General features: G+C 39.9%; 1 protein-coding gene across 1 annotated transcript; it reads left to right on the forward strand.

Annotated features, from left to right (window-relative positions):
* Positions 1–5751: 5751 nt before the first annotated feature.
* LOC143363433 (uncharacterized) lies at positions 5752–6601 on the forward strand. Its single transcript, XM_076804011.1, has 2 exons — positions 5752–5884; positions 6012–6601. The coding sequence occupies exons 1-2, from the start codon at positions 5752–5754 to the stop codon at positions 6599–6601; spliced, it is 723 nt and encodes a 240-aa protein (XP_076660126.1).
* Positions 6602–13316: the final 6715 nt, after the last annotated feature.

Genomic DNA, 13316 nt, shown 5'->3' on the forward strand with positions numbered 1-13316 from the left:
TCCAATTATCCTCCTGCGAGAGACGCAGCAAAGATCGATGTCACCCCGAAAAATAAACAGAAAGTGTGTCCAGTTGCGCCAAGTTCCAAGAAGGCACACTAATCCCATGGTAAGAATGACGCGCATTAGATAAAAGATCAAATCAATATCCTATTGAAACAATGGACTGTCCATCCTATAAAAGGGAACCAATACTTCAAAGACCAATCATTCTGTCCCCCCTCCAAAGAGGAGTTTGATCATCTTCGTCATGTCGTAGCTCCAAGAAAAATTATTAATTAATTACTAGACTGCTTTATGTGTTTCTGGTATGTTATACTGATTTACGAATAAAGTGACTGTCGCTATTGAACAATATAAAACAACGACTACATAAAAAAAAAAATGAATTAACACTGCCACGTTATTTTCCTCAGCTCCATGCAAGTAATTCAAATCCGGTTTAATTTTCAATCGCTTAATAACGATGTTTAAAATTGATATTTATTTCGGAAAAGCAGCAGAAAAATTGAATCACGCAGTGAAAACATTTTAGGAAAGTAAAAGTCGAAGGAAGCACTCGCGGTAAGTGGAATTAAAACTAATTAGTTAGCGACGCTGGCTGGCGGTTTTTTCTTCGCGAGAATCTGAATGCAATCACCTGCTGCGTGAAGAAGTAAATGGCGAACGATGAGGAAAACGAAAGTCTCGCGGGAAATTACCAATTTTGCGAATTTGTAACAGCTTTATATTGAAATCGTCCAAGAATAACAAACGTCAGTACGAATGGTAAAAAATATTTATAAAATCCAAGAAAATGAAATCCAAAAATTTTTCCACCGACCTTGGCTGATTTCTAATCGAGTTATTCGTTTACTTTTTACTATTTGTGTGAGGATATAAAATTTTGCAGCACAAATGGACAAAAATAATTACAAAATCCAAAATTTTCTCCACCCATCTCCGCTGGTTTTTAATTGAGTTATTCGTTTATTTCTGACTAATTGTCCACAAATCGACAAAAATAATTAAAAAATCCAAAAATTTTTCTAAAGATATCAAATATTGCAGACACACAAAAATAATTATAAAATTCAAAGAAATGAAATTCAAAGATTTGTCACCTCTGTTAGTTAATAACTGAGTCGATCGTTTTTAGTGGCACAGTTCGGTTCGTTGAAATTTGAAACAACCCTTCACATGTCCGACAAGCAGAATTATCTATTGCGTCCACGCCTACGCAAGTTCCACAAGTTTCGTCGGGAACCGGTCGAACTTGCCGACACTGTTGAACAATTATTCGCCGCTGTCAAATATCAAAGCAGAGCTATTTCTCTATTGGCAGAGAAAGCAAATATGCAGAGCGGCCGTGCACGTGTTCCGTTTCCCAGGGATATTCAGAAATGAGATCCCCCAATTGTTTCACGCTGTACGAAGATATTACCATTCAACCGCAAACTTAACGCCAGAAACAATGACGGTTGTTCCATTAAAATCTTCCAGCATTCCTCGAATCGAATCATCCGTGTCGAACTTGCCCGCAGACAAACGACAAAGTAATCTCCTATCATGTGCTCGGAACGAAAATACTATTTAACAAACATATTTCACTAGGTGTGAAAATTGATTGACGTAAACTTATATTGTTTTATAAATTTTATCAACTTGCACAGTTCGATTTCATCTATTAACAAGAATAATTAACTATCTCTTTCATTGCAACATTATTGTAAAGTTGACACTGTCAATCTTTTATCTGGAATAATAGATAGTCAGCAGAATTTAATAAATTTTTCGTTGCAATATTACATACAATCGTGAAACTGACACTGCCAAGATTTATGAGGCTCACGAGAAATGATACATTTTTTTTTTTTCGTTCTATGAAAATTTTGATAATCTGATTTAACGATTATATTTAATGGAAGTAAAGTAACGCGTAAGGATCGGAAATGCACTGTTCAGGCATTATCCTAATCCTTTTTACTGGTAACAGATTGCAAACGAAAAACTGACAATGAGTGGATCACATTTTTGAAGAATCGTGTTGTTCTCACTTTTTTTGACAGTCAAAAGCCTACAGACTCTGTGACGTTTCACAAAATAAAACCCTTCGACTCCATATGTTTCGTACGGGTGCACGTTCCTCGCGTTGCAAGCGATCTTTCTTGAAATTTCCCACGGGTTTGACAACAGAACGTTAATTTAACACGTTCGCTACCAGTGTCACGGATATGTGAAGTCCACCATCTCGCAGTTTACTCAAAGATAGTCCAATTAATTTTATACACATTCTTATCTGCAGTGATAATAGACGGTATTGCATTCCACTACTTTCATCTGCTCAACTGTTTCAATATTTCACGAAGAAACTACGTTGCATTTCATAAAACATTTTAATCGCGATAAAACATTAAGCAACCGACAAAACATAGAACCCAGCTATTATAAAAATCGTTAGACCGAAATGAACAAATATTTCTAACTCAACGGTGTTACAAAAAAATATTTTTCATTAACCAATAAAACTAAAAATTCTAAAAATGACCGGAAAACGTCAAACACAATTCAGAGAATATATCTGTCCCAAAATTGCAAATTTCCTTGTACAATCGTTCTAACAAAAATCGTTAGACCGCCTATCAAACCCAAAATGAACAAATATTTTCGACCCACTCGAAAGTCTTTCTGCGAAGTTTATAAAATTGTATAAAAATTCTAAAAATTATTAAACGTCCAACACAATGCAGCGAAACCATAAAATCGCATGTATTCTTGTGTTTCTAACAAAAATCGTCATCAAAAATTCGAACTCGTCGAAGGTCTTGCCAGAATAAATTTTCCAGAGCCGAATGAAACCGTGCAAAAATTCAAGGAAAGTCCCCCAGAGATATCTACCGAAAAAATCGCACACTCCGTATCCTACAATGCCGCGAAAATCTAAACACAATCACTTCTCACTGGGACGCCTCTAAAATCGCTCGGGAGGCTATAATTTCCTGCGACCGTGGAACCGCGCGACGAAATCCGTGCCGACGACCATACAGTCTGCCGTACAACCGAGAAAACTCGTTTTCACGACGAATGGGGATCGGATTGTTTGCGGAAACTGGCAGAAAATTGGCGGTCGCGGAACGGTTCCGTGAGCGGATCCGGCGTTTTTCGCAAACGGAGTCGGCTCACCTGTTGGCACCGAGAAAAAGGTCCCCAAAGGTGTCGAAAAGGCTCCCAAAATGGCTCCGAAAAGGTCTCCAGGGAAGGCTCCCTCTTCTTCCCGAGGTCCTCTTCATCTGACGAGACTCCGAACGAATTAAGGCCGTTGCACACTAGACCGCACCGCCGCCTGACCAGCACCGCACCGCCGACGTCGCGTTGACGCCGCGCTGGTGCTGTTTGCCGCACACTAGAACGCACCGCCGCCTGACCAGCACCGCACCAAATCTATTGCCAAAACTATTGTAGAATTATTTTAAGGCTCACAATGCTCCCTTTACAATGCTCACTTGTGGTCAAAATTCAAAATGTCATCGAAATTTTCTAAAAATTGATAATCAAAGGTTCTTAATGTCACTGATAATGAACGTGATATTATGCGGTCTGGAAACCGCGTTTCCAAACGCTCGAATATCTCGTGTTTTAGATATCTCTCTATTGTATAGGATAGTTCTGTCATGCAAAAACTCCGAGTGACGAAGTCGCGGGGTTGATGAGCGAAGCGAGTAGGGGGCGAAGCCCCCTAGTCTTAATATGAATTTATTGACGTATCTAGTAGCTCAGATCGTAGCATCTACGTACATGATGACCGAATGTGTGTCAGCGGGCCCAGTTGGCCGTTCGTGTTAATAATGGTGTTGGTCCTTCGTTGGCCATGACCGATGGCCCACTTGCATAAAAAGGCGACATTTTTAACGGTTGGCCAACCAATATCGCAATCAAGGCCCAACAAAATGCCAACTATAAATGCTACTAGGGAATCGTAAAGTCAAGCATATGTAGGGGAGCCGCTTTTTAGGGCCAAAAGTCGATTTTTCAAGATCGAGATATTAAAAAAATTTTTTTGCAACAGACTAAGAACTCTTCCAAGCTACTAAATCCAAATTATTATTCATTTCAGATTATTTTGTCCTAAGATATATCATTCTGAAGACAAAATCGTGAAATTCAGATTAAGCAAAACGCTGAAACAGGATCGCACATCCTTATATGTATTTTATCATACGTAAATTATACATATAAAATACTTCTTAAATAATTTATCATGTTATACGCAAATGTGATTTCTTAATGAAAATATATTGGAAACATCTTTGTTCTGCAAATTCTACCACCGGTTGAAGTGTAAAAATATTTTTAAAAATATGGTCGTATTCTACGATTCTTCCTGTTTGAAATTCCGTTTTTTAATTCGCGGAGCATCAAAAACTGCAAATATTGAGTACTTGAAACTGTTATAAAAATATATTAGATTGGAGGGAAAGTTCTGCCGTATTTCAAAGAAAACATTCGAATCAATTTATAAAAATACGTGTTTAATATTATTCAATGATATAATTTCCATTATTTGTAAGGTCTTGTTGCCATCTTTCAGGAAATCTGTCCATTCTTGTTTCCCAATGACTCAATAGCAACATGTGTTTTTGATTTACAAGAAAAATTACCTGCTTATTTAAAATACGACAGAAGTTTCAAAAAACATTACAATGGATACTATTTTTACTAAGAAATTCCCGTGTGATTAACTCCATGATATTCGACGTAAGCTGTGGGTTATAGGAGTGGGCTAAGATATTAAACCGTTACCGCCCACTACTACACGATTTTAGGGGGTGACAAGACGCCATTTCGTATGGGTTCGAAGTGGTGACATTGTATTGATGCGAAGCTTAGAAGAAGGTTCCCCGGCAGGACTGCGATGACGTATCTAGATACGAATGCGCGGCCGATTGGTTCAGAGTGGAAGAGGCAGGCCTCGTTTCACACGCATTTTCGGCTGAATTCGAAATATTGGCTGCAGCGGTCACACATACTGTGTAGCGTGACGGCCTTCGGCCTCAAAAATTGGGCCAACAGCCGCGGCAGAGATGGGGATAGGCATACGATGGACTCGGTTTGTTTAGGTACCGTCCCCCGGCGCTGCTCTGTATGGGGCGGTTTATGACACATCATTACTATTGGGCTGGAAGTCGGCACAGTCGAACAACATCTGTTTACTGTAAAGTAATTTGTAGACCCCGACCTCTTCGACGAATGTACACAAATGCTACACCCGAGAAATTTAAAAAACGGTGACCACGAGGAACTCTGAAATGTTCTGGTTAACAGCTTTTTAAATAAATAATTGGAGAGGTTTTAGGACTCAGGCGGCAATTGAAGCTATTTTTGAGGAAACTGTCAGGTAGAGTCATTAAGACGCCTTCTAGGGTTGCAATTAGATTTTATTAGCGACAGCCTCAATAGCCCTCGCAAAGAGTCCTAAAAAACCCCGAATTTCTTTCTTTCAAGCGGCCAAATTCGATGGTACGGGAACCCCGCGAAGGCAAAGGGCCCGTTACCTGACGATGCACACAGCGTGTGGAGGGTGTGTGGCCGATGGAAATTCCGTTACAGTGCGATTTATCAGAGTAGGGGTGCAAAGACACCCACACCTATTTAAGACGAAAATATTGTATAAAAGAGGAAACAGACTTCAGTCTTGAGCTCAGTCTCGTTGAACGGTCAGGAAAGGTAGTCTTTTCGCATAAACGTGGTTAAAAGTCAAAACTCAATCTCAAAATGGACAACGAAAAGTTGATTGAGATGGTCCGTCAATTCCGTATATTGTACGACCTGAGCCATCCGAAGTACAGCGACTCAAAAGTAAAAGAGAAGGTTTGGTGTGAAATAGCAGAACAAATGAAAGAGTCAGGTAACTATAACAATTATAATATATTCCAATTAAAAAAGACAATATAATATATGAATTGTATATTATTTTGCCCGTCAGCTGCTCTAGAGATGACGCAAAATATTAAATCAGTCTTATTTATTCTTAGAAGCCGCTTGCAAGAAGACGTGGGCCAACTTGCGAGAATCGTACAGGCGATCACTGAAGCGGAGAAGAAGCACAAGGAGCGGCCAGGCAGCAGGAACAATACGGAAGTGGAGGTACGAGGAAGAAATGGCCTTCCTGGACCCTCTTTACAACGAACGGCCGACAATTACATCCGTCAGTGTGAATATTGAGGACACCGACGACACGATTCTCGATAGAGACAATTGCGAAACGGTGGACACGGCAACAGCGAGCACGTCGGCAAGTGATTCACCTACGTGTAATATGGCACCTCAATCGGTTCCGCTAAGAGATTCTCCTGTGCCTCGGAGAAAAAAGAGGGTGGAGGAGAAGCAGACTGCTGCTGCGGCAGTAATGAATTACTTACTGCAGAATAAGGAAAAGAACCAGGTGGATGACGTCGACAGGTTCTGCCTAAGTATCAGCAGTACGATCAAGAAATTTTCGCCGTACAATCTGGCGATGGCGAAAAAACAGATTTTCGATCTAGTGTCGGAGCTGGAGTTCCGAGACTTGAACGGCAAATCATATTTGGTCTGCGACGACCAGATGCACTATACGAACTTATAAATTTCTTATATTTTTATATTATTTTGATATCATTGTATTTTGTTTTATCTTATGTCTATTATCTCTCTCTCTCTCTCTCTCTCTCTCTCTCTCTCTCTCTCTCTCTCTCTCTCTCTCAGTCTCTCTCTCTCTTTCTCTTCTGATTAATTTAGTTTTGCGTTTATTCTTAGTTTATTTGTATGTTTATTTTTATTTTTACTTTCTAGGTTAAGATGTACATACAGATTAAGTAGATGTAAGCGGTAGAAATAAGAGTTAAAAAAATAATTGGATGAATTGTAACCCTGAGGAAAATTATATTTACATACCACAAACAGGCTGTGAATTTTTCTGTAGATGTAACCCCTTCCCTCAGCTTAGTGTTAGAATATAAACGTAGCATGCCTCGTAATCGCGTTTTTTATATTACTTTGTAGCAATCCCAGAATTTCCGATAGGTCATTAACGCTCAGGCTCATTAGGAAGTAAGCACGCAAGGGCGGGTGAAATAAGATATATTTAATTTCAAAATTAAAATATTTTTATTTCTATCAGTCCGATAACAATAAAACAATATACAAACAACAATGACGAAAAACTTAAAATTAAAAAAACTATATGATACATAAAGATACGTTAAATTGTACAACAATGGCAAAATACTTAAAATTAAAAAACCAAACATAACAAACATATTACAAACATATACAAACATACAAACATTATTATTTGCAATTACACATCGTCCTGCCATTCAATAGCTCCAGGAGCTGAGACGAAATACCTCGCAAAGGTCTCTCTTGTGTTGAACGCCGAGTTCGAGGAGCTTCCTCCCTGTCGTTGAAGACAGTTTAAACAGCGGCCACTCTGATTTCCACGCGTTTCTTCCATTGTATCACATCCTATATTGGAAGATGCTGTGCATCTTAAGTAATTATGAATAACGCATGTTGTGAGCACGATCAGGCTTGCAAATTCCGGGTTGACATTGAGTCGCCTGTCATAGATGCGGAATTTTTGGGATAATATCCCAAAGGCGTTTTCCACAACTCTCCTGGCCCGGGACAGACGATAGTTGAAGATTCTTTTCCTTTCATTACCCACGGTCGAACCTGAGAACGGCCGTAGTATATAATTTTTTAACGGAAATGCTTCGTCCGCCACCATAACGAACGGCATATTTATTTCGGAGCCAGGGAGAGGTCTCTCATCAGGTACATTCAGCTTCGAGGCAGCCATGGCTCTGCCTAATTTGGAATTTGCAAAAATTCCTCCGTCGCTATTTTTTCCATAGGCGCCTACATCGACCGCTATAAATTTGTAGTTGGCGTCTACAACGGCCAATAGGACAATGGAAAACGTCTTCTTATAGTTGAAGAAGAGCGAACCACTGTTTGCTGGTGCTTTTATGGTTACGTGTTTCCCATCTATGGCACCTAAACAATTGGGAAAATTCCAATGTTGCCAAAATTCGTCCGCTATTTTCTCCCACTGTTCTTTCGTCGGTATCGGCATCCATTCCGACATCGTTTCTTCGACGATGCTCCGACAGACGTCCTTCACGATGCCTCGAACTGTCGATTCACCCAATCGATAGCTGAACGCGATCGTTCGAAAGCTGTCGCCTGTCCCTAAATACCTGCACAACAATGAATTTCATAAATCAAGTCAATCAGTTAATCGGTCAATCAGTTATTGATTGCGAATTGAAATGATGCAAGACGCCGATTCGTCTAATTGTGAATAATCATAAAGAAAATTATATTTACATACCTTAAGCAAACTGCTAATTTTTCTCTTGCTGTTACAGCTTCCCGAAAAGTTGTGTTTTTCTTTTCTATTGCGTGTTCTATTTTCCCCAATAGAATTTCGAATTGCACTGACGACATACGGAAATACTGATGAAATTTTTTGTCATCCTTCAATAGCTCGTTGTATAGGGTATGGAACTCGCCCTCGGTTTTTCTTGATCGCAAACTTCTATGTACCCAATATCTCCTCGTGCGTCTTCTATCTTCTTCGTCTGCGTCTAGCAGCAAGGCGATGGATGCCAGTTCTTCGTTCGTGATATCGACCATGGTGTTCATTCGACTGAAGCTCGCGTTGAACTGCGTATCCCAAGGAATGACCGTAGTGGGCAATAAAATAGAAAAGCGCCTCGACTTGAACAAAGCATACAGAAAATAAAGGAAGGTAGATTTTACGTTCAGGGGAGGTAGGATACTTACTTTAAGTAAGGTTAAAGTATTTCACTTCATGCCAGGTTATTATTATAAAATAATAATTTCCTTCGGAAATTCTCGGATTGCTACTAGGTAAAATAGAAAACGCGATTACGATACATACTTTTATTTTTACATTTATATTCTAACACTAAGCTGAGGGAAGGGGTTACACCTACAGAAAAATTGACAGAATGTTTGTGGTATGTAAATATATTTTTACTCGCAGTATAAAAAACTCATAAATATAATAAATTTAACAATAAATTACTCGTTAAAGATAAGGATATCTATATTATTTCTAGAATTGATATTGTCTTTGACGAATATACGAAATTGACGAACCAATTCTATTTTTTTTTTTTCGATCTTCCTTTCAATCGTTTTTTATGGCTACAACTCGTTACGATCGTCTCCCGTATACCGTACGAACAGCATATCTAGAAATCGGCAGAACATTCTCGCCGAGAATGTCCTTCTGTCGAGGCGATACGGAGGCGATCCCATGCTGTGCGGTTGCCGGTAGGTGTGCGCACTCCCAAGGAGGCCTATGAAGAAAGTCAAAACGGCGGCGGCGGTGCGGTCTAGTGTGCGCACATTTTCCGGTGGCGATACGGAGGCGATCCGGTGCTGTGCTGCTGCCGGTATATGTGCGCACTCCCATTTAAATTACATAGAAGAATGTCAAAACGTCGGCGGCGGTGCGGTGCTGGTCGGGCGGCGGTGCGGTCTAGTGTGCAAAGGCCTTTACGGTTCACTGCTCGACGACGCCGGGCACCACGACTTTGCGTCTACGCGGGAATGCCGATCAGAGGCATCGCGACGCTACCCGAACACGACTGGCACCCTGCGTGGGTGCTCACCACGCACCTCCTCTCTCCACAAGATTCTCATGACAGGCAAGCTTGCCTCCCTTTTGCGCATACGCGCGATTCAGGATGGGCATTCAATTCTTTTTCTCGTCTAACAAGGGAACATATTCAGATGCGAAAATCCGATTTTGATGAAACTTATGGGAGCATATAGTCAAAACCATATTTTTTGAGATATCTCGGAAACCAGACTTCGAAAAAATTTGAATTTTTTTTAAATTGTGTGTTTTTCAATGGGAAATGTAGTCGCCCAAGAAAATTTTAAGAAAAGTTTTTTGTTTAAACAATATATTAAAAATTTGATATTTTTTTTGCAGTTTCTCTTATTTATTGTTAGTTCATTTTAATGTAAATTTGGGTGTGTGATCTTTGATACAAAATAGGGGATACATGTTTCAGGATTTTCTTTTTTTTGCCATTTAACAATAATTATGCATAATGGAAGATAGTCTTGCACCTGGCGTGCGTAGGAAGGAATTCTGGCTTGTTTTATCGAAATATAAGCATTTAGTATAAACGTGTATAGTATTTCAAACAATACCACTGGGTTATGTGTCGTTTATTGTTTTATTAGTAGCTGAAGAAGGTGGCGCATGTAGCAGCGTGACGCGGTGCTAATTACCGCGAGGCACAGAGGTCAATTTGGACGAAATCGGATTCAAAATCAAAGAACATTCGATAGAAATGAGGTAGAGCGATGAAATCGATATAGCTCGAAAGACCTCGGTCGCCGAGGCATCGCGTGGATCAAAGAATAGTATCTCCTGGCCGATAGATGTCCCTAGACCCTTTGCTAGACCCGTGTTCTGGACATATATCGAGAAAACATTGTATATGTGAAAACTTCAGGATCAAATGTTGAGGTTTAGGTAATAATTAGCTATTTTATTTTGTTCCGTCACAAGACGAAACAAACATCTGGGTGGCAGACTTCGGCCTACCTCCAGTCTACCACGTTTGTAACACACTAGCATTTATGGTAGCGGCCCGGGACAAAATTTACAACACCTTACCGGGCCCAGGTTTATAACGCCTTTCCGGACCCATCGAGTGAGGGTACCACGCGGCCACCTCGGCACAAGGTCACCCTCCCTCTGGCAATGGTAGGCGTCAACGCAGAGCAATGACAATGATTGACCAATCACGAACAAATTAGAAGACAGAGATTCTTAGACCCCACCCACACCGAGACTAGCTGCAAGGAGACAAGAGACGACAAGACCAGTCAACCAAGTAGCCTGGAATAAACCACTACTCCTCCGAGCAACCGTAGAGTCGTAGTCCACCACCAAATCCGCGTATTTCTTTTTATTTCTTCGGTTCTGTTAATGTCAGAATCGAAAGTGCAAACCGACACGCACAAGAGTGTTCCTTGCACCAGCTGCACCACTCAAAAGGTGCACGACTAAACATATTTTCTTGTGTTAGAAATCAATAACATGTGTAGATGCATTTTCTTCTTGTATATTGATTTTCGCAGTAAGCTGCAATAATTGTCAAATTTTGGGATGATTGACATTGAAGTCGAACATTCCACTATTTTTCTGTTAAGTAATTTAACAATATTAATTTATATGTGTGTGTGTGCGTGTCACTACTACATGTCATCATTTATTCATTATTATAATATTGCTCTCGGTTCATTTACGTGAAAACATTAATATATAGTGACGTGTGCAACGACAATCGATAAAATCGAAATATTCTTGAACATACTCGACCTACAAAAATATTGCAATGGGCTATTCATTGAATTGATAATTATGTGAATGACAAGTATAATGATGTGATCTTTCTGAAATTGATGTATTGTCTAAAACATTAATAAATTAATTTTACATACTTTTTGGGTTAAATCTTTAGTTTATATAAAAATTTTCCTGTTTATATAGTTGTGGATTACAAGTAGATATATTCTAAAGCGCGGTTCTGCAACGGATCTCCGAATACATGCATTACTACACACTGAAATGAACGAGGTACTAAAAACTAATTAGTTGATTTTAACATAGTCTACCTACGTACACCTGTGAAGTGTACTTTCGTACAATAATGTAATATGTGCACCTTAAATTTCACTTTTCCTGCATTGCAATTATCTGAAATGTCTTGTTTTCACTTTCGTTGCAAACAGAGATAGCAATTATTATTTCTTCCTTCATTCCCCGCATACAATAAGGGTCGACCCATACAAGACGGGTCTCACCGGGACCGGGAACGGGGCACGTTTTCCCTATGCCATACAGACTTGAGAGGCGCTCAAGATGCTCGCAACAAAGGCCAAGTGCCGCGCACCACGGGGGTTAGCTACCAGAACCCCAGCACCGTTTACTCCCCGCATACCCCTCAGGATCCTATGGTAGAGCCGACCGGGCCCGGCCCGGGGTTTCACGAAATATTCTTGCGAAGAATACTCAGCGATCCCGGTCGCCGTGGCGAAGGGAGAAAAACATTATAAATCTTGTATTATTTTAAAAACTACTTCACCGATGATGATGACCTATCAATCGAATCTCAATGGACTTTTCGATGTTTGAAAAATTGTTGGTTTTACAGACGCGTAAAAATACGTGTCACCCTTTTTTCATTATATTATAAGACTAAAACTATCACACCGATGAAAATGAGTTTTTGGAAGCTTATAGCGAAAACATAACTCTGTTAACCGAAAATGTTGTCATTTGGAGAAAATGTTTTTTCACCATTTATTTGGCAATTATTTTAAACAAGTGCTATGTTTTCGTAGCAGGTACCTTTGTCAAAATTTGAAAAAATTGAGGCTATAGCCCCAAGAATCCTTCGAGATTCGATTGACAGGTCAAAAAGTGAATATCATAGTTCTTTTAATATAATAGTTACAGAGCAGTACTTCGATGATGCCTCTTTGAAATTTTGGTTTTTAATTTATGGAGCCTCCAAGGTTTCAATCAGGTAAAACCAGGTAAGGACGCGACGTTCGGCGATTCAGGTAGCCAATTGTAAGTGCACGACTGATCGACCGCTATTCTCCGACAGGTTTGGAAAAACCAATGTCCTCTGTGCTAATGATGGTATTTACCTTTCCTGTACACTCCGACTGCACAATACCCCAATAAAATACGGACCTCTTTTCCTGTTTTCTTTCTCCTTACTACGTGAAAGTTTCAATTTTAGGACAAACTCTGCCGACCCCCGCTTCAGAATGTTTAAAGAACATTATAAACGTTGTATTATTTTAAAAATTGAGGTTATAGCCCCAAGTGTCCCCTCTACAGACCTGTTTTTAAGTAAGTGGATACTTCAAAATTGACGAAACTAAATTATTTCAAGTGAACCCGGGCCCGGGAGGCCATAGGCCTAACAGCCTCCCGGGCTCTGCTTCTACCGTGCGCCAACCGTGCTGCTAGGCTATGTATTGCGGTGCAGCGTTCACTTGAAATAATTTTAATTTCGTCAATTTTGAAGTGTCCGATTTTTTAAAAACAGGTCCGTGAAGTGAATTTCTCTAACAATTCATAATTGTATTAGATCATGTGGCAGTCGCATATGTACATGGTGTAAGGACAACAAGTACAGCTGCTCGGTTGCTGCTCGTAACCGCTCGTCTGCCGTCAAAAAGAAGGCAATGTCGCGGTGCAGCGTACACTTGAAACCATTTTAATT

Source organism: Halictus rubicundus, unplaced genomic scaffold, assembly GCF_050948215.1.
Source record: "Halictus rubicundus isolate RS-2024b unplaced genomic scaffold, iyHalRubi1_principal scaffold0047, whole genome shotgun sequence".
NCBI lineage: Eukaryota > Metazoa > Arthropoda > Insecta > Hymenoptera > Halictidae > Halictus > Halictus rubicundus.

Excerpts from the sequence above, each read along its gene's own strand:
- LOC143363433 (XM_076804011.1), top strand. The coding sequence starts at position 5,752 with ATGGACAACGAAAAGTTGATTGAGATGGTCCGTCAATTCCGTATATTG. Across the intron at positions 5,885-6,011 it reads AGAACAAATGAAAGAGTCAG|AAGCCGCTTGCAAGAAGACG; the intron begins GTAACTATAACA and ends ATTTATTCTTAG.